This window comes from Peromyscus leucopus, chromosome 8a (assembly GCF_004664715.2).
Source record: "Peromyscus leucopus breed LL Stock chromosome 8a, UCI_PerLeu_2.1, whole genome shotgun sequence".
Classification (NCBI taxonomy): domain Eukaryota; kingdom Metazoa; phylum Chordata; class Mammalia; order Rodentia; family Cricetidae; genus Peromyscus; species Peromyscus leucopus.
The window spans coordinates 524415-543721 of record NC_051085.1 but is presented as its reverse complement, the minus strand read 5'-3'; the positions used below and the strand labels follow the sequence as shown (position 1 = coordinate 543721).

Below are 19307 nucleotides of genomic sequence, written 5' to 3'. Positions count from 1 at the left end.
TGCATATTACATACAAAAGATAAAGCACTACTGAATTCTTTTTCATAATTTTAACATCATAGTAATACTATTTACGATTTTTAAGTGTTTAAACAAACATATGTTTTCTTAGTGCATAGACATTTTACTGTGTTCTGATCTATTTTTTACCTTTGTCACCTTACGTAATTATGTGCCTCTGAAGGTTTTCCTGTGAACTATTTCAATGCTCAAATGAAGTGAACTAATTTGGGGGCATGTTTCTTGCTATAAGGAATTTTTAATTTTTATGTTCAGAAAAGCATTCCCTATTTTGATGCTAGAGTTTTAAGTATAGTTCATCCTTTAAGTATAAAGTTCATCCTTTAGGTTTAAGACCCAAACTGTGTTGATCTTATAACTTTTGTGTTTCTTATTTTCTTAGAAGACAGGAGGATTTTGGTTATTATAAGGCAGATCAAAAAAAGATTAAACACAAAATTCCATTTCAAAAATGGAATACATTAAAACTAGATAATCTTCCTTTTAACTTCCTAAATTGCTAATTTATTTGTTGTTTGTTTGCTTTGTTTCTTGTTTCTTCATTTTGTTTTTAAAGACAATGTGTTGTTAACACAGTTTGTCTTCAACTCACTATGCAGCTGAGGATGATCTTGAACTTCTGATCCTCCTGCCTCTGCCTTCTCAGTGCTGGGATTACAGACATGTACCACTATGCTTGGCTTATGTGGTGTTAGAGATCAAAGCCAACTCTTGGCTCTAGAATAAATTACATCTTATTCCCTTTGAGAGGAGAGTTATTTTGTTTGAGTTGACAATTGCCTTGCATTTGGCTTAGTCTCTATTCCCATAGGAACCTTCTCTCACCTAGTTCTTCTGATCCTCAGCAAAACTGATTTCTAAACCCTAAAAGTATCCCCTAGCAGAGTACATAAAAATAGCACAACAATTTTTGGCTCCAGAAACAGGAAAAAATTTTTTTAGTCAAAAGACCATAATCATCTCACTACACTGGGAAACTTGATTCCATATTAAACACTATGGGCTCCCCAAATTCTACCCCAGAACCTAAGTAAGGAAACTCCAGAAGCCAAATGATTCACACTGTTGGAAAGTTCTCCCTGCTCTACACATCACAAAGCTTGCATTTGTGTATCACAGCCACATAAAGGCTCAGACTTTGAACTCTCCAGGAAAAGACAGCAGAAATGATGGCATGATGCAATGTGCTAGGATGCACAAGTCGTTGTTTGTTTAACTTAAATATTTTAAAGTATGTCCTGTAACATTTATTCTTGATTAACCCTCTTCTGGATAGTTAATCATTAATGATTTCTTTACAGTTGCTGTGCAAACAGTTCACTCCTGCCGATGACATATCAAATCTCAGGGACATGTTCTTTAATTGGATTCATTTATTTCTAATCTCCTTAAGCCCTTACTACTGTAATGCTTGACTAAATATACATTAAACTCCATTATTTAAACAGCTAAAATAAATTTGAGATGCATTTTATGAATAAAAATTCATAATTCATCAAATGTGTGCCTCAGGAATCATTTTAAATTGTCTGACCAGGATCTTGTTAAAGAAAGGTTTCAATGATTGGTAGAGAATTTGGGATACCCACAGAAATGACTAATTTTCATTTTGTCTAGTTGAAGTCAGCCATTATAATACTATACAAAGTACACGGTCATCAATGGATAAATAGGTAGCTGACTATTGTTATAATTTACAAGATTTGGGAGACTTCCCACGACAGTGACTCAGAAGTCATTTACTGACAAACATTAAAATACATTTATTTCTTTAGCCTTAGATATTTGGTCCAGAAAGAGATGATAGTGCATTTCCTATCTGTTAACTTTCTTTGATCCAACTCGTGCTCCACCTCTGAACACAGTAGCCCCCACACTTTCAGCACACCTCAGAAAGCATCTAATCAGTTTGTTAAAACACAGCCTGCTGGACTCTACCCTTTTCCATCTATTAGCAGGTCTAGGATGCAGTCCAGAAATGTACATTTTGACTTCTTCTCCAGTGGTGCTGATGCTGGAAATGGGGACATACTTTGAAAAACAGAGCAGTTGTTATCTGGAATGAAATTATCAATGCGATCATGTGAAAGGGGTGTACAGAAAGATGGAAAACAAGTGGCCAAGAAAGCAGCTCTCACTGAGATACTTTCTCAGAACCTGGCTGCTTGTTTCCTAGCAAGCTGCTGTTCTGCAAACTGCCGAGCTACAGCTCAGTCCCCAAGGAGCGTCTCTCCTCTCGTCACTGGTGATCCTGTTCCACTCTGCTGACCTTACATTCCATACTCAGTGATCTCCATTCACTATCTAAGACCTTTCCACTTTACCAGAACTGAAGTCCAATATGTGACTTTTCCAGGCATCAAACCCTAACACACAACTCTGTTTGCTGCCACTGCCTGCAAAACTTCTTTGTCCCACATCATCCACATCGCTCAGGCTAAAACTCTAGGCATTTTTGATTCCTCTCATTTTCTCACACCATATCTAATATTTCTGCAAGCTGCCTCTGGTCTACCTATAACAGACACTCTGAAACATGACTGGATGAAAGCCTGGAGTTTCTACTGTCATCTTGTATTACACCATAGCCCTACCAGATAGCCCGGCATGCAGCAGACACTGGGAAAATATTCGCTGAGTATTCACACCATTCCCAGCTTGCTTTAGACAGAACTTAAATCTAAAACATCCCTTACGATCCCCTTAATTATCACAACAGAAGTTAAGCAGATTCTTATGACAGAAATTTGTTTATAATAAAAGTCCTATTGAGTCAACTGAGAAGACACACAAACAGAAAAGAAATTAAATTGTAAAATGCCTGTGTTGTCTCTAATATTTCCCCATTTTCAATTAGCTTTGACAATAGAACACTACACCACACTCTGCTAGTGCTTTACATGCTCTAATTGGAGGAGGGGAATCAGCTCCCACTCCGCCCTTACCTTTGTGTACCTCATTCTTCCAGCATTCCTGACCCCCATGGGGTCCAGAACCCAAATATAACACAACACAATCAGTGCTTCACTTTGGCCGAGCTGCAGCATGATCTCCACAGTGAAGCTAAATACTGTGACTCCTAATAGCTTGGAAAATTAAAATGCAGAACTCTGAGTTCAATTTCATTATATCTGGAGGGGAAAAGGTAGTTTTTTTACCTGCCACATATTTGGACAGAAATAACAACCACATAGAGAGCTGAAGAAAGTAAATTTTCTGGGTTTTTACCCTTCAGTCACCAGAACACCTTATAGTCTCCAGAAACATGTAAAGTAAAATGGTGAATGGACAGCAAGCCTGAAACCCCTAAGAATACCAAAGCCACAGATTCTACTTCTGCAGTGGTTAGGAGACATATGAGAGCCATATTCTAAGGATACATTACCAGAGAATGAGGCTGTCGATGAAATGTAAAAAGTGGCAAGGGACTTGGGTTAAAAAGTACAAACACTGAGAGAATCCTACCTTAATGGATACCGTTATGATATCCAGTTCAATATAATGAGGTTATTTCCAAGATCTAGCTAGCAGCCTGTATTAGCACAGCTTTGCTGATGTGGATACAACAAATTCTGTTTGAACAAGAAATCCCTGAGAAAGAAAGATCCTTTGCCTGGCTCTATCCACTTTACAATCAATCACAGGAAAAAATATCCTTCTGGTGAAGACAGCAGCTCCCATTTGAATCCTGATAAAATACTAGATGTTCTAAACAAAATGATGTTCAACGAGAAACATTTATCAACTGCTATTTTTTGAAAAATCATTACTTTTGATGCTTAAATTGGTAAAGGGGGTGATGGGATTGGGTATGAGGCATGAGACTATTGCATGGGAGCTGACTAAATCCAGATGCATACAATTATATCGGAATAACTCACTCTGTGAAGACCTCAAATTAAAAGAAGGAATAACTCTATAGATCTTGGCAAAACATCTGCAAGATGTCACCAGTTACTTCATAAAATGCCAGTGTTGGGCATTTACATGTAGAGTAGCTACTTCATTTTGCTCACCCTAATACATCGGCATTTTATGAAGAGCATACCAAAAATGCCATCCAGTGCAGTCCAGGATCTGGGTCAGTATACTGCTTACACATTGACTGAGTCACCTGTCCACACTGAGCCCTTGCATCAACCATTACAATATGATCCCATCTTTCTCCTCAACTTGCCCAAGCAGCATAGTTAACAGAGCAATTCTCAGAGACACCAGCAGTGCCTAGGAAACATCCCTTATAAAGAAAATCATTTTTAAATTATTACTGAAACCAGACAGGCATGATGGTGCATGCTTTAATCCCAGCACTCTGGAGGCAGAGGCAGCTGGATCTCTGGGCTATGTATAGAGACTCTGTCAAAAAGAAAACAGAGGAAATTACGGAAACCTAAAGTTATGACAGTATTCTGAAAATGCAATAAATCTACAAAGGTAGTCTAGAGTGATTTTCAATGTAAAAATTCATTGTGATTAAATAATTCTATTAGGTATCAACCACAAAATAGTGAAATTTCATTTAAAACAAAAGAAAAAAATTGTCCTAACATCAGTCCAGAAGGACAAAAATCAACTCAGGTACAGCTGAGTAAGGAGATACAAAGGCCCATGTGGGAATTAGAATTGTAGCCAGGGTGTCAGTTGTATTGGATTCTTCCCTCACCCCACCCCTTTCTCTCTCTCTCTCTCTCTCTCTCTCTCTCTCTCTCTCTCTCTCTCTCTCTCTCTCACACACACACACACACACACACACACACACACACACACACACACACACAGTTGGGGGCAGGGAACACTCCAAATAAGCCCAGCTCCTAGCACTCCCTCCCCTCCCTTCCCACCTCCTGGCCAGGGAGGACTCTGACCAGGAAGGAACTACACTGGGCTGTGGCACTTTGGCTCTCTCTTTCTTATGTAGATAAAAGCACTATCCTTGAGGAAAGCCTTTTCTTCATCAGCAGGCCTAAAGGGAAGTTGTACTTAACACTTTTTTCATTCCCACTCCCGACCCCCAAAGACATTTGTCACTCATTTTGATGTCCTTCAGACTCGGTGTGGCACCTGTCATATACCAGGTACCCAGCAAATCTTCTGTAATATTTTATAATTTAAATCATTTATAAAGACTCCTAAAAACTGAAGGACCTAACAACGCATCAAAATGACTACTGATTTGTTATTCTTAAGCAAACTTCAGCCTTCCTAAAACTTACACTTTTCTTCTTTCAAAGCTCAAAGACTCATGTATATTTGTTTGGGGCTCATTGGTATGCTAAAAGATACTTTTTATTTCATTAAAATAAACACCCTATTAATAGACATTTTCTCAATGTTATTTTGAATTGAGCATAATGCTAATACACTCACACATTATTTCATTTAATATTCAGAATGATTCTAGAAGGTAAAGTGCCCACATTTTACATATTAAAGCAACTTGCCTGGTCACAGAGCTGGGAATAATCAGTATAGACACTTGGCTACTCTACTGTCTTGAATGATAGTAATACTGAAAGCTCATTTTATAATACATTTTTCAAATGCCTTGTCAGGAATTTCCAGGGTTTGAGGTATCCTAATAAGAAGCCTACTGGTTAGATTGCACCATAGTGTCATAAGAACAGATTGGAGAGGCAAATGCAGCCTTTTGGCCCGGCAAATTCATATTAAGTCCCACACTGACTTTGCACTTACTTCCCTGTCCCAATACAAATCTCACACTTTCTTTCTCAAAATCACTTTCAATATAAAACCACTATATATGGTAGTACTACACATTCTTTTCAATAATATTTAAATTCAATTTAGAATACTGATATCTCAAACTTTCAAAACTATGTTCTGTGCATAGGTACAAAAATTATTATTAAATTCATGTTGAATGCATACCACTAATAATTTGTAGAAAACAAGATCCTTGAGAAGAATAACTTCTAATGTGGATAGCTAAAGGCCCAGCCAGCTCCAGCAAAATAGTTCAGAGAGAAGGGCAGAAATGCTTACTTTCATCAGTAGCAGAAAAGAGCCATGCCGCAAATGGACACAACTCACTAGCCCATATCAAAAGATCCTAACCCTGTTTCGAAGGATCCCAACGCTGTTTCCAACCCTTTAAATCCTATCCCTTTCCCTGGAACTTCAACATCACCTTGAATTCTGTGCCTTCAGCAAACAACAAGTGTTCCTAGCTCCATTTCAAACTGGGCCAACGCGACTTCTCAGGTTCGGTGGGTCTCTTCGGTTTGGCTAAGTCAGCTATAGACTGCTTGAGCTTGCCTGATGCCCAGAACATACACAGGTGATGTAAAACACCGAGGTCAAAAGGCCCCACTGAATACCATCAAAAAGGCAAATGTTTCATGTTGTACACACTTGAAAATATAGTTACTAACAGCAGTGAGCTACAGTTACTAAAAAGGCACTGGTTCCAATTAAATGAGAAACATAGTAAAAAGCTTGACTCCTTTACATGTTCCTTCTCTCTGGGAAAGTAACTTCTGCCAGGTGCTCTCAGCCATCCTAGCACAGAGTAAGCCCTGAGTAAACCCTGGCTACCCTCCCACCCAGCAGATATCTGTCCTGTTCATGATGGCAACAGCAACAACCGCTGAGCCAAAATGAACCATAAAAACCACACACGGGGCACAGCCTTCATATTATAGAGTTAAGGAACTGTGTAGAAAGAAGAAGTTTATAAATACCCAAATTTTTTGTGGATTTATGGACTTAAAAATTCAAGACCCAGTAAAACCCCAAACACTATCAGTGTCCTACGCAAAATAAGCCTCTTCTCAACCCTCTGGGCTTTGCCATCACCATAGACAATCCTTTTCTTTCCAGATCCTTAGAACTTGGAATGCCCAGAACACAGGAAAGGAAGAATAGTGTCCTTCAACCAAGACAAAAGGTGCAGGTTCTTGATTACAGGTCTTCATCAGAAATTTCCACATTTCATTTAAGCCCCAGCCAAGTCATCTTTGTATAACGGCGTAAACACACAGCACTGTAACTCAGTGAATTTTCTATCACTACCTGCTCATCTGGAAAGACAAGCATCAAAACCCAATGGGCATAAAGCACAGAGAGAAACACGAAGAAGAGCAGTAGCAGCTTTTTAGTAAATTATTAAGGTACACAGTGCCACACACACTGAAGGTTGAACCTAGAGCTTCAGGCATACTAGGCAAGCACTTTACTTCCAGGCTGTATTTTATTTTGATATAAGATTGCACTAAATTGCCACGGCTAAACTTGAATTTACCCTGTAGCCCAGACAGGCCTGGAACTCGTGATGTTCCTGCCTGAGCTTCTGGGATAGCTATGACTGCAGGTTTATATCACCAGGTCCAGCTACAGACTCAGAGCTTATACCAAATATAACAGTATTCCCGAAAACAAGACCGTAAGGAAACAAAAGCACACTTTCCTATAATTGAAATAAAGCTCCTTTTGAATTTTGAACCACTTTTGCATGTCTCAGCCTCCAAATAAGGCAATGACACATGCTTTCCTATTATATGACTCAAAGACCAGAACCCTTTCCCACCAACAAGAAAGCCAGAGAAGAGGTGAGGCTGCTCACACCTGAGGATAACCAAGCAGTCATCACCCGGAAAGGAAGGGGCGGTCTGTGAGTCTATATTCTTTAGGTCACAGCAGCAATAAAGGGGGAAGTGGAGTCCAGAAGGGAAGGAGCAACCAGGCAGTTCCCAGCGATCAGACACTAGCACAGTAGCAAAAGGAATGAGTGGACGTTCCCAACACTCAAGTACAACCACAAGGGACACCTGCTATCATTGAACCATTTCTCTCAAAGGAAGAAATGGAAGCACACATAGTCAGTCTTGAAATACTCCACTACCGCAAAAGATAACTTGTGTCAAATCTGATAAACAGGATTACTTACATTAGCAAATCACTAACATCTGATTTAACATGTTTTACAAGAACATAAAATGTTAAACCTGGTAGCAGAAATGAAATGAGTAATAACAACAACATATCTGTAATCTAGAGAGATGCAAGAAATTATAAAAAAAAAATGTATAACCTACATTACTATTATAGTAATATTAAAAATATCCTTAATAAGACTTGGGGGGAAATTCTATGCTGTTAATTAAATATCACTGATAAGATGCCATCACTATGCTTTAGGAACAAAAATGTTAATATCTGAATGCACAGTTCTGAAGCTGCAATGTCAAGGCAGCTTTTTAATCTTCCACCATGAACTCACATTAAAGCCCACTCTGAAGTTGGATGGGCTGACCACTATAGGCCTTCCTCACTTAAACTCAACTCTGCCCCTCTGACTTTTCCTCCCCTACACCAGCTGCACTCTCACCCTCATACAGAGAAAGGCAAGATGCTGTCATTGACACAGAGCCTTTAATTCTAGCTTCTGGTCATAAAAGGAATGAGGACAGATTAGTCTATGGGCATAAAGTTATAGCTAGATAGGAAGAATAAATTCTGATGCTCAATTACATGATAGGGTAGTCACAGTTAACAATATAACTTATATTTCAAAAACTCTTTAAGGTATGATTTTAATGGTGTCACCACAAAGAAAAAGTGAATATTTGAGGTGATAGATAGCTCATCTATCTGAGAACCCTGCAAGATATAATAATGATGGGCCTAACAAGATATTCCAACTGGTGCAATTGTGGTACAAATGTTATGGGAATATCCAACCACTTTCTAATTGAATCTACAGTCTACTCCAACAGATGGAACTCATATCTTCATTTTTATTGAAGCCAAGAATCTATGGTAAGGTAAGTCATAGACCATAGGGGAAAACCTAGTACTCTTTTTTTTTTTTTTTTTTTTTTTTTGGTTTTTCAAGACAGGGTTTCTCTGTGCAGCTTTGCGCCTTTCCTGGGACTCACTTGGTAGCCCAGGCTGGCCTCGAACTTACAGAGATCTGCCTGCCTCTGCCTCCCGAGTGCTGGGATTAAAGGCGTGCGCCACCACCGCCCGGCGAAAACCTAGTACTCTTATTCTACTAAATGGACATAATATTAAAATGACTTCTAATGACTTACTGCTATACCCACAAATCAGAACATCTTTCAACCCTTAACTGAGAAGTTTGTTCTTGCAGGAGATGGCTATTGACACAGAAATCCTAAGACTATGGAGCATTTAGCCCTAAATGGGACATAGATATCACACCCTTCTATGAAAATAGTACAAAAAGATTGTTGAGAGCCAGAGATGATGAATAACTTCAAGGAAACTGTATTTTCAGACACAATCAGACAGTTCCACATATAAGCTCATGGCGGTTGAGACAGCACACACAAGAACTGCACAAGCTCAAGCCAGATACAATCTCAGCGTGAGTGAAGGGAGGTAGGCATGGAATCCCACCACTAGATTAGAAACTATTGGCATTTGATAGGAAATGCTGCTGGGAAAAGGACACTTTTCTTTAAGAGTGTGACAGTTGAGCAACACAAATTGGGCTGAATGGTTTTTTTTGTTTTTTTGTTTTTTTGTTTTTAACAAAACAAAACAAAAAACCCCCGGACTTTGGGTGGATAGGAAAATCAAGGGAGAGAAGGTAGACTTGGGAGGAGTTGGGAGATGGGGATGAATATAACCAAAGAAATTCGCAAAGAACGAGTGCTTTTATTTTCTTTTTCTTTTTTCCTTTTTCTTTCTTTCTTAATTCCTGGTTTTTGAGGGCTGGGGTAATGGCACAGCTCTTCTTCCAGAGGAACTGGGTTTGGTTTCCAGCCTCACATAGCCGCTCAGAACCAGCTGTAACTAGTCCCAGGGGAAAACAATGCCCTCTTCTGGCCGTCACAGGTACTGCATACTGTATGCACATGGTCCATGATAATAAAATAATAATCATAATAACAATTTTAAAAATTAAAACTTAATCCCTGATTCTATCACTTATCCTATGTGAGTTCCAGTTTCCTCACTCAGCAAATGAGAACTTAGATATCTGATCCTACCACTACACAGAACATTCAAGAAACAAACCCAACAACTAAGACATACTTTGAAAGAAATGTGTGTTCAGAGTTTGTTACTTCAGAGAACACTAAATTTTCAAGTTTAAAAAAGATGAATTCAAATAAAATATGACTAGGAGCATGTTTACATTCCAGCATTCATAAAGTTTAAGTAGAATTGTAGTTTGAGGGCTACTCAGTAAGACTTTTTCAAAGGGAAAAAAAAAAGATATCTGGGTGTGGTGCACACCTTTAATCCCAGCACTCAGGAGGCAAAGGCAGGTGGATCTCTGAGTTCAAAGTTAGCCTCAACTACAGAGCAAGTTCCAGGACAGCCAGGGCTACACAGAGAAACCTTGTTTTGAAAAAACAAACAAAATAATAATTTTAATTAAGATATAATAGAAAATGTTATGAAGACCAAGATTAAAATGATTATTAGTGCTGCGTACATAAAAGGGAGACTGAACCTCACAGCTCTGATGCTTTCTTAGGTCTTTTTTTTTTAATAGAGTATTTTGGTAGTTATAAATTACTATTAATACCAGTGTGCCTTCAATCTGTTTCTATAATTATTAAGATACATAAAAGATCATCTGTGGATAATGTTGATGTTCAATATTATTGTGGTAGATATTAAATACAATTAAGGATGGGCTCTATTATATGGGTATATATTGTGCATGGTTACTATTTTTGAGCCATCAAAAAGATTAAATCTACACAAGTACTCCACCGATCTGAGGCATAAGAGGGAACTATTTGATATTTACTGTAGGTCAGGAAGTCAGCAGGGCCTTCTTTTATCTGACATCATGTGCAACAAAAAAGAGGAATGATTTTGATGATTACATATTATTCACCAAGTTTTAAAATGTATTGCTTAAATCTTATTAGCAATAGAAATATCACTGGTCCTTAAATAAATTTTAAAAATTTAAATATTAACCCTGAAATTATTTGGCACCATTAACCTATCTGAAAGAAGAAATGAATTTGAGAGTGTTTTAACATTCATTGGTTAAAGTAAGAATATATAAAGTTTTCTACTCACCAAATATGCTAACATTTTAAAATCTTTTTAATTATGAAAAGTATGAGGCTTCTCACAATATTTAACTGAGAACCATGTGCAAACAAGAATGAGAAGCTTGGGGTCTGTGTTAATTACAATGCGAAGCACATTTTTCTCTGATGTTAAGTATTTCTCCTTCGGCATTGGCCAACTTTTCTACAAAATCACGGAAATATTTAGTAGATAGCCACAAATCTGGATTGGCTCTGTTTGTTGTTTTTAGTAACATAGAAATTGAAGTCTTTACACAGAAAACCACTTCCTTCTATATGATCTATAAATCACCCTCCAATACCACTTGAGATTTTCACTAAAAACGGTGTTTTAAATTCTAAATTCAGTAAACAAGCAGAGGCAAACTCGTTACCAGAAAAAAAAAAGCTGAAAATATTAATCTGTCAGACCATTCAAAATCTAATTTTTCTTTTCTTTTCCAAGCACAATATCACAATAGTATTAGTCTATAATTCTTATTAAAAATCAAGTTTAAAATATGACACCCTTTAGGGCTATAGAGGCCATTACAAAATACTGCAAATACTGTCTCTCAGCCTTGCTAAAGTCACCCATCAATGAACACGATAAATAGTAGTAGACTGATTTTAATGGCACATATAAACTAATGTTAATCTATACCTTCACTAACATCTATAGGCAGTAATTCAGAATACTATAAATGTGCCATCACGTACAGTAGCTAGGCAGGACATGTAAGGATGCAATAACTACAATGTCCATAACTTTATTTGAAATTATTTGTAGGAAATATACACATAAAATCAACCACATACAATCATAGAGGGGCATAAAAGAAATGTGGGAAATGTCAACAGTGTACTATTCTTTCAACATATAGGTCTAAAAAAATGTTGATATTTTAAACAATAGTTGGACTCCATTGATTTATCTTAAAAGTAGAAGAGTATTTCTTAATTTTAAAATATACACTGTCTATAATCATAAGGAGAACCAGTATTTTCCATTTTCTGTTAAATTACTTTTCATAGTTTATTGGGTGTTTCACATTTTCAATTTTCTTCGCATTAAATACTAATGTTTTCCATCTGAACTAGCTATGAATAATTACTACTACCAATTAAACTGAAGTACATATGAGTTCCAGACTCAAGTCTTCAGACAGTGTGCTTTCCTTTTGTATTTTACACTCCCAGGCCTCTCTCCAGCAGTCACTGTGGTTAGTTACTTTCTCAATTTATCTGTCCTCTTAATACTAAAGACAGGGTGTCTCTCACATTAGCACACATTTTAAAGCCTGTGAGCACTCGCTGTATAAGGAAACTCTCTTTGATTATGCATGTCTTAGAGAAAATCATAAACTAGTCATGTTTTTGTTTTATTGTGGTGGTGATGTTACAGAAACACAGTAGGTCTTACATTGCACCACAGACACCAGAGAAGCTAAGATTCTTTATGCTATGGTGTCTTTGCATTTTTCTCTCCAGATTTGCAAAATTCGGTGTTCATATTGAAGCCGGTAAAGAACATCACTTGTCCTAAAACCATCCTACTTTCCCTACATGCACTATTGCAGCTAATTATTAAAGCAAGGTTCATTGGTGCTTTTATTAGATAATAATTACTGATTTTTTTTCCTAAGTGTATTTTAACAATACGTTTGCCATCAGAAAATTAGAAAAATAAACTTTTTATAAACATAGCTTCTACCAAAACATCACACTCTCATTTGATGATTGATTACTTAAAATGTTTCCTCCACTTTCATGTCATGAAAATCACTTCAAAGTGTACAATATATAAAAGTTTACATTTGGAAAACATCTGGTCTCTCAGGTTATTTGGGAGCTTGCTTAGTATGTAAGGGCACTGTTGAGGTGATGTGTTTGGAAAGGATTCACTTACCACTCTTTGGCTGCATGAAGAAGTAGCCCCAAAACAAATGCAGTTATTCACTACTACCATAGAGAATCAATAGCCATGTATTTAATTTGCTAAGACAATGTAAATTAGTAACTTCCAGCCAGATGTGTGATATACACATCAAACAAATGGCAACCTGTTCATTATGGAAATCCTGTCAACACACACTAAACCAACTGATGACATTTCATCTGAAGCAGTTTCCACATTTGCAGTTATAAAAATTGTTCTGAGAATTTTTATACAAAGAATTGGAGCACAGACTCATAAAAAGGGTAACCAATGTCAGCTTTCCATTTTGTGTGCCTGTGCATACATGCTTCTTTCTGTGTGTGTGATTCTGTTTTCAGTTGAGGTACAAAACGTTCAGTAAATGCTACTTTTCCTTCCTTATATCATGTATTTTCTACCATCACTTCCTTTTTAATCAGATGTAAAGTTAAGGGTCTAATTCTACAGCTCTCAAGAAGTGTGTAAAGAAAAGTGCAGACAGCAGAAGGGAAAAGAACACTTGCCCACTGGAAAAACAAAACAGAATGTTTCAAAATGACTCCAAACAAATTAAGCTTACCCATTGGGAGGTCGAGCTTTCATTCAGATCATTTGTAGGGGTCTGTGTGGCTATATACCCTGTTGTTTGATAAAGAATGATTACTAACTACAGGCACCATCAGAGAACAGAGGTTATATAAAATGCTTGTTTTGGCTCAGACACACAAAGCACCTTCCTTAACAATGTTCCTTTCTTTTCCATGGTAAGCAGACATAATTTTTCTCTCTTTAATGCTTCTACTTCATGGGTTTATTTTATGAATTATGCCTTGCCAATTTCTCATGTTTATTTTAATAATATGAAAGACCGTGCCCATTAGATAGATGGATTGTTGCATGATACCCAAAATAATGGTATGTGGTATGTTTTTACTCTGTATTAAAATACACTACCTCCTTGCTATTACAAAAATCAAATCTTTCTTTTAATATGGTTTACTAAAAAGTGAGCAATTAAAATATTCTTAATAACCACCTATTATTTTTAATCAAGCAATCCTTACTCAAATTTATTTTCTGAATCTACCGAATTTTCTTATTAAACAAAGCACTGAATGTTACTACTAAGCATATTTCCAGCTACTACATTTTTTATTTGACAACTTAAAGCAATGTGGGATGAATCCAAACCTCATCTTATATTTTATACTCCATTCCAAAGAGCATCTTTTAACCAACTTCCTAATGTCAACATAGCATTTCTGCTAAGTATCTAGTGTGTCAATACTTCCAAAGTAAAGAATTTCTAAGGTCCCCTAAAATCACAAGTTTTCAACCCCTTAAAAGAATGATAAATGAACACACAAAAGATTTCTTTATAAAGACTTCAACCCTAAGCAACTTGACTTTCACAAACACTGCACAGAATATGCTCCTTCAGCAGGCACATACTAGACCGTGTCATCGGCTGCAAGGTATATTTCTGGAAAGAACAAGATTCCAAGGCAGCAGCTGCCGCGTCTGTCACGCCCCACAGATCCAGAAGATATTTCAATCTAGCACCCACAAATTCGTGTAGCCTAACCCACAGCCTTTGCTTTCTAGGGGTTAACGTTAGACTCTCCTGGTCACTCAGGTCCCTTTTTTGGTTCAAGGGGGTGGGGTGGGGAATGCTCTTTCAGAATTCTAACTTTGATTGGAGACTCTGTTTGAAATTAAGAACTTCAAACCCGAGATCTGAAAAAGTGAAACAGATGTCCAGTTTGTTAATAGTAAATGGCTCGTGCGTCGGATCCTTCTCTCTCTCTCTCTCTCTCTCTCTCTCTCATTAAATTTTATTTAATACAGGATTCTTTTGAATAGTTAAGAGAGAAAAGAGTGCAAATATGAACAGTATTGGGAAAACTCCTAAATCTTTTCCTAGAAAACGACGAAGGGAGCCTTCAAAGTCCTCGACCCGCATCAAAAGGCCTCTCCTGGGAGACCTGAGCCTGACCGAGCACACAAAACACAGGCCCTCAGTTGGAGAAGGTTGTCTCAGGCTGGCACTCAGGCACTCACGTGAGGACGTAGTTGACGCTGACGATGCAGTGCGGCCTCGAGGAGCGGCTGTTGTGAACGATGGTGGCATAACTCTGTACCCAGACCCAGCCGCCGTGCTTCGCCAAGAACCTGTAGTACTTGGTGGTCACCTGCCCCTTCACCAGCACTAGAAAGAGAGGCAGATGGTAGTGAACCAGCCTGTACTAGACAGGTCCAAGTGCCGGGTGGTTTGAGTGCAAAGCTCCCCAATGCTGTAACAAAGGCGCCAGTGCAGGTGGGAGAGGTGGCAGGCAAATTCCCAATCAATTGATTGCTGGTTAAACTGAACTGCGGCCCCGAGCCCCACTAATAGATATCCATTATATGCTAATAGTTGGTATGGTTCCTCCTGGGGCCCGCTGTCTTCCACACTAGCAATGAGGAAAACACTAAAAGTTAATGGTTTCCCACTTTCCCAGACTAGCTTTTTCTACTGCATAAGGAAAAGTCCAGCTCTAAATCCTCAATCCTGGGAGATTAAGCTCATATCAAAAGCAGGGTGAGTTTATGTGCGTGAGGAAAGCAGCCTAGGTTGTTTAAACAGTTCTTTAGTGATGTTTACAGGTGAAGAATGAAACCCCACTGGGGGAGCGCCCCTCCCAGCTCCATTAAAGTCCGAGATACCAGACTGGGTCGCTGCAGCAGTCCCTTTCCGAGTCTCCCGTACTACTACCACCCCTACCTCTCTAGGGAGAACCCCCAGCAATCTGCTTGGACTTCAGGCCTCCAGCTCTGCCACTCCCTTGAGAGTAGGGTGGGGCCTTACGTAAGTGATGTGCGCAGCGTAGGTGGAAGGTGTCGCAGCCATGCACGTGATGGTACAGGGTCTTCTCAATCAAGTCCTGAGGTTCATACCCAGTCAGCTCCGCCACCCTGGGGAAAAAAATCCCCTAGGGATAAATGCAGGACTTTTCATCACCCCTTACCTGGGTTCCTGGCCCCATTTCTCAAAACCTGGTCAGATGCCCCACCTGCAAAATGGGCTAGTAAAGTCAAGGGAAGGTTCTCCCTCTCTAAACACTGTCATTCTTTAGAGTCCCTTTCTTGACTGCCCACCCACCTGGAGTCCAGGAAAATAAGCTTCATGTCCAGACTGGCTCGGAACATGAACATGTTGCTGTGCAGTTTGATTTCTGTGACAGCGCTCGGAGGCAGGGAGTGACCCACGGCCACCAAGCCCACATTCTGGTAACACCCGTCGAAGGGCGACATATCCAGGCTGTACTGGCGGATCTTCAGGTAGCCGCTACAGTGAATGACCTGTGTGGGAGGGGGAGGGGCGAGACTCAGCAGAGGTCAGGAAGAGCTCCCTAAAGGATGCAGAGGAGTTGAAACATGTTAAGATTCTACTTGGCCTCAAATCATAAGGTGCCCCCAAAAGAGTGACGGAGCTTGTAAAACAGAAAATGAAGAGAGAGATGTAAACGGCTTTTTGTAAACCAAATCCTACCACAGATGAATTGGGGCAGGGATCCTGCTCTCCAATGATATTAGCATTCAACTAGAGAACCCCAGCTTGCAGCTAAGGCTTTGGTCCTTAACTCACTGAGAGCCAAATGACTGGGGGTTCAAAAGCTTTACAGTTCCAAAGGCTCCTCTTTAAAAACAGCCCATTGTCCTGGCTTAGTCTTTTAAATGGCCCCCAGGTGCCCACAAAGTTTAATGACCTTTCAGGGCTGCACTACAAATGTGGTTCACAAGTGTGGTTCCTGGGGCAGGAACCCACCTCCCTTACCCCCAGAAGCCTCAAGCCCTGCCTGGCCACCCTTGGAGTGGACTTTCCAGCTCAACCACACACCTTGTAGCCACCGCAGGTGAGGCCAGCATTCCGCTTGGCCAAAACACACTTCATCCTCAGAAAGAAGGAACGTTCGATCTCATACTCTGTGAGAAAGAAGAGGAGGAAGGCTCAGGACCAGAGACAGACAGCCAAAAGAAGCAGTGTCCCAGCCGAGATGAACTGGGGGAAGCCCCCAAGCTGACGGGCACGAGCAGGTGCTGAAGGCCTGTCTAACTTACCCTGTACAAAGTGTGAGTGGTAGGGCTGGTGTGCTGTGAGCACCGCTGTCATCTCATCGTGGTCAGCCGGGTGGATGTATTCATAGATGCTGTTCCCAGTCAGCTCCACCTGTAAAGAGGAGGGATCACCATCTCTGCGGTTGTACAATGCCCCCAGAAGAAGCTGAGAACTTGCATCAGGGCATCTGTAGGGCCATAAAGATGGAATAGGTTCTGCTGCTTGCTACCTGGTCCATCTTATCTAACTCTCAGCTTCCTTACCTGTAAAATAATCATAAATATCAGTAGCAGTGAGAACAATGATAGTCCACAGTCACACCCCTTGTAAGGCTTGTAAAACAACATAAACTCCTCCCACTATGTCTGGCTCATGGTAAGAATTCTAAAAAGTAGCAGTTGTTTAAGCCTGCAGTAGAAGCTAAAGGAGGTGGGAAATCCAGGTGGGGGTGACTGAGTCCCCCATCACATGAGAGGCTTTCAGTGCCCAAATGCAGATGTAAAATGATTGGGAAGCCCTCCCCACAATTCCAGCTGTGAACATTGCAGGCTGGAAGGATGAACCACTCACCTACCTGAGAAAGGCCCAGGTGAACCGAAGCTGTCTCTGAAATGTACATGATCTTTCCATCTGGGGCCACCACGAAGATGAAGCCATCCAGAGTCTGGGGAGGCAGAAACAGAGTGAGAGATCTGAAGGAATGAAGCGAGCAAGCGGAACAGAAGTTAGACACAGTCAGTGCAGAAAGATGGAGCTGCGACAGAGGCCCAGAAACAAGACACAGAACAGCCACAAGGATCTCCTGTTTCGAACTTCCCGGGCCTGTAAGCGTGCAGCACATTGACAGGTCAGAGTGAGGCTATAGACAAGCTAGTGTCCTACAAAGACTCAAGATCCATTGGGAAGAAAGATCTGTGGCACACAAAAGTTCTGGGTGTGGGAGACGGATCACAGCCTTCAACAGGAACAGGAAACAGGTTAGGCCCTGAGGATAGTGGTTCCAGTAAGAACCTGTGTCAATATTGAAGGGTTCCATGGTGACAGTGATCAACAGTGAAGAGAGTAATAGCTGGGCTTGAAAAATATCCAGTACAGCAGACACTGGTTGACTTGGGAGAACTGGCAATTTGAGGTTATAGACAGAAGGAAGCTGGCCAAGACTCTGAAAGAGTCAGGAGAGGGGGATTTAGGAGATGAGAGGCTCTGCTCAGCAGCCAGTCTGTAAAGTAGTGACACTGTATGTGTGTGTATGTTTACACTGATGCATCAAGCTGGCAGGCTCTTTGTAAAGAAACTTCTTAGACTTTCCCTGTCCCTTCATCTCTGTGAATGAGGCAGTGGAGACCTACAATAAACCAAACTGCTCTTAAGGAGCTCAGAGGGACAACTAGCCTGAAGATGAATGTGTTGACCACACAATGAAGTAGATAGAGCTGAACAGACAAGAGACCCAGAAACTATGCATTACAGAGGCCTTGAAGAACTTGAGTTCAGTAGACCCCTGAAGAGGAAGTAGCAAGGACTGAAGAGAAGATCATCTCAAGCAGAAGAAATGATGTAATAAAGTCAGAGACTGGGGGAGGGCTGGGCTGATGTGTGAAGAGCTGGTGAAGCTGGTATGAGATAGGGCTACATAATTACATACTCAGTGGATTTTTAGAGTTTGGAATGTCAATTTGAGGACCCTGCAATTGCCCTGGCACGCATTGTGATTCTAACAGAATCTAAGCAAGAGAATAACATGTTTTTATGTGTTCCTTTTTCCTGGCAGAATTATCTACAGAAGTCTGGATGAGGAGCCCATATAGCTTCAGGCCTGAATTCACATCTAGGAAAGGGGAGAGTCTAATTTAAGGATGGCACTGAATGCAAATTTTATATTAATTGGTGGCAGAGAGAGAAAGTAAGGTTGACTTCCTGACTTCAGAAAGAAGATTATGCAGAAGGCAGCACCATTAACTAAGGCTGAAAACTTGGAGAAATTGAGATTTTGTTGTGAGCCTGTGTCTTCTCTCCACCTGGAAACCCAGATGTTATGTAAGCAGAAGTCTAAGAAGGGAGATAATGCAGTCTTGTCTTAAATGTGTTGCATTTCTAGTTGGCAGTAGGACACAAAAGTTGGGATACCAGCTGGAGTTACAGGACTAAACAGTTCAGGAGACAAGTGCTGGTTTACGACTTGCAGGAGTCTTTGGAGCTGTGAGAGGAGAAAGGAGTTAAGACTTTTCCAAATGGCATCACAGGC

The 19307-nt window shown here is 39.9% G+C and overlaps 1 protein-coding gene across 1 annotated transcript in view; it reads right to left on the bottom strand.

Annotated features, from left to right (window-relative positions):
* The window catches only part of Sim1 (SIM bHLH transcription factor 1), a 79989-nt gene that overhangs the window by 48897 nt on the left and 11785 nt on the right, over positions 1-19307 (bottom strand). The window contains exons 4-9 of the mRNA XM_028860263.2: positions 17637-17726; positions 17065-17173; positions 16844-16929; positions 16106-16305; positions 15812-15918; positions 15025-15172 (exon numbers count right to left, since the gene is read on the bottom strand). Of these exons, the coding sequence (XP_028716096.1) occupies positions 15025-15172; positions 15812-15918; positions 16106-16305; positions 16844-16929; positions 17065-17173; positions 17637-17726 (740 nt within the window). The remainder of the gene's footprint in view (positions 1-15024; positions 15173-15811; positions 15919-16105; positions 16306-16843; positions 16930-17064; positions 17174-17636; positions 17727-19307) is intronic.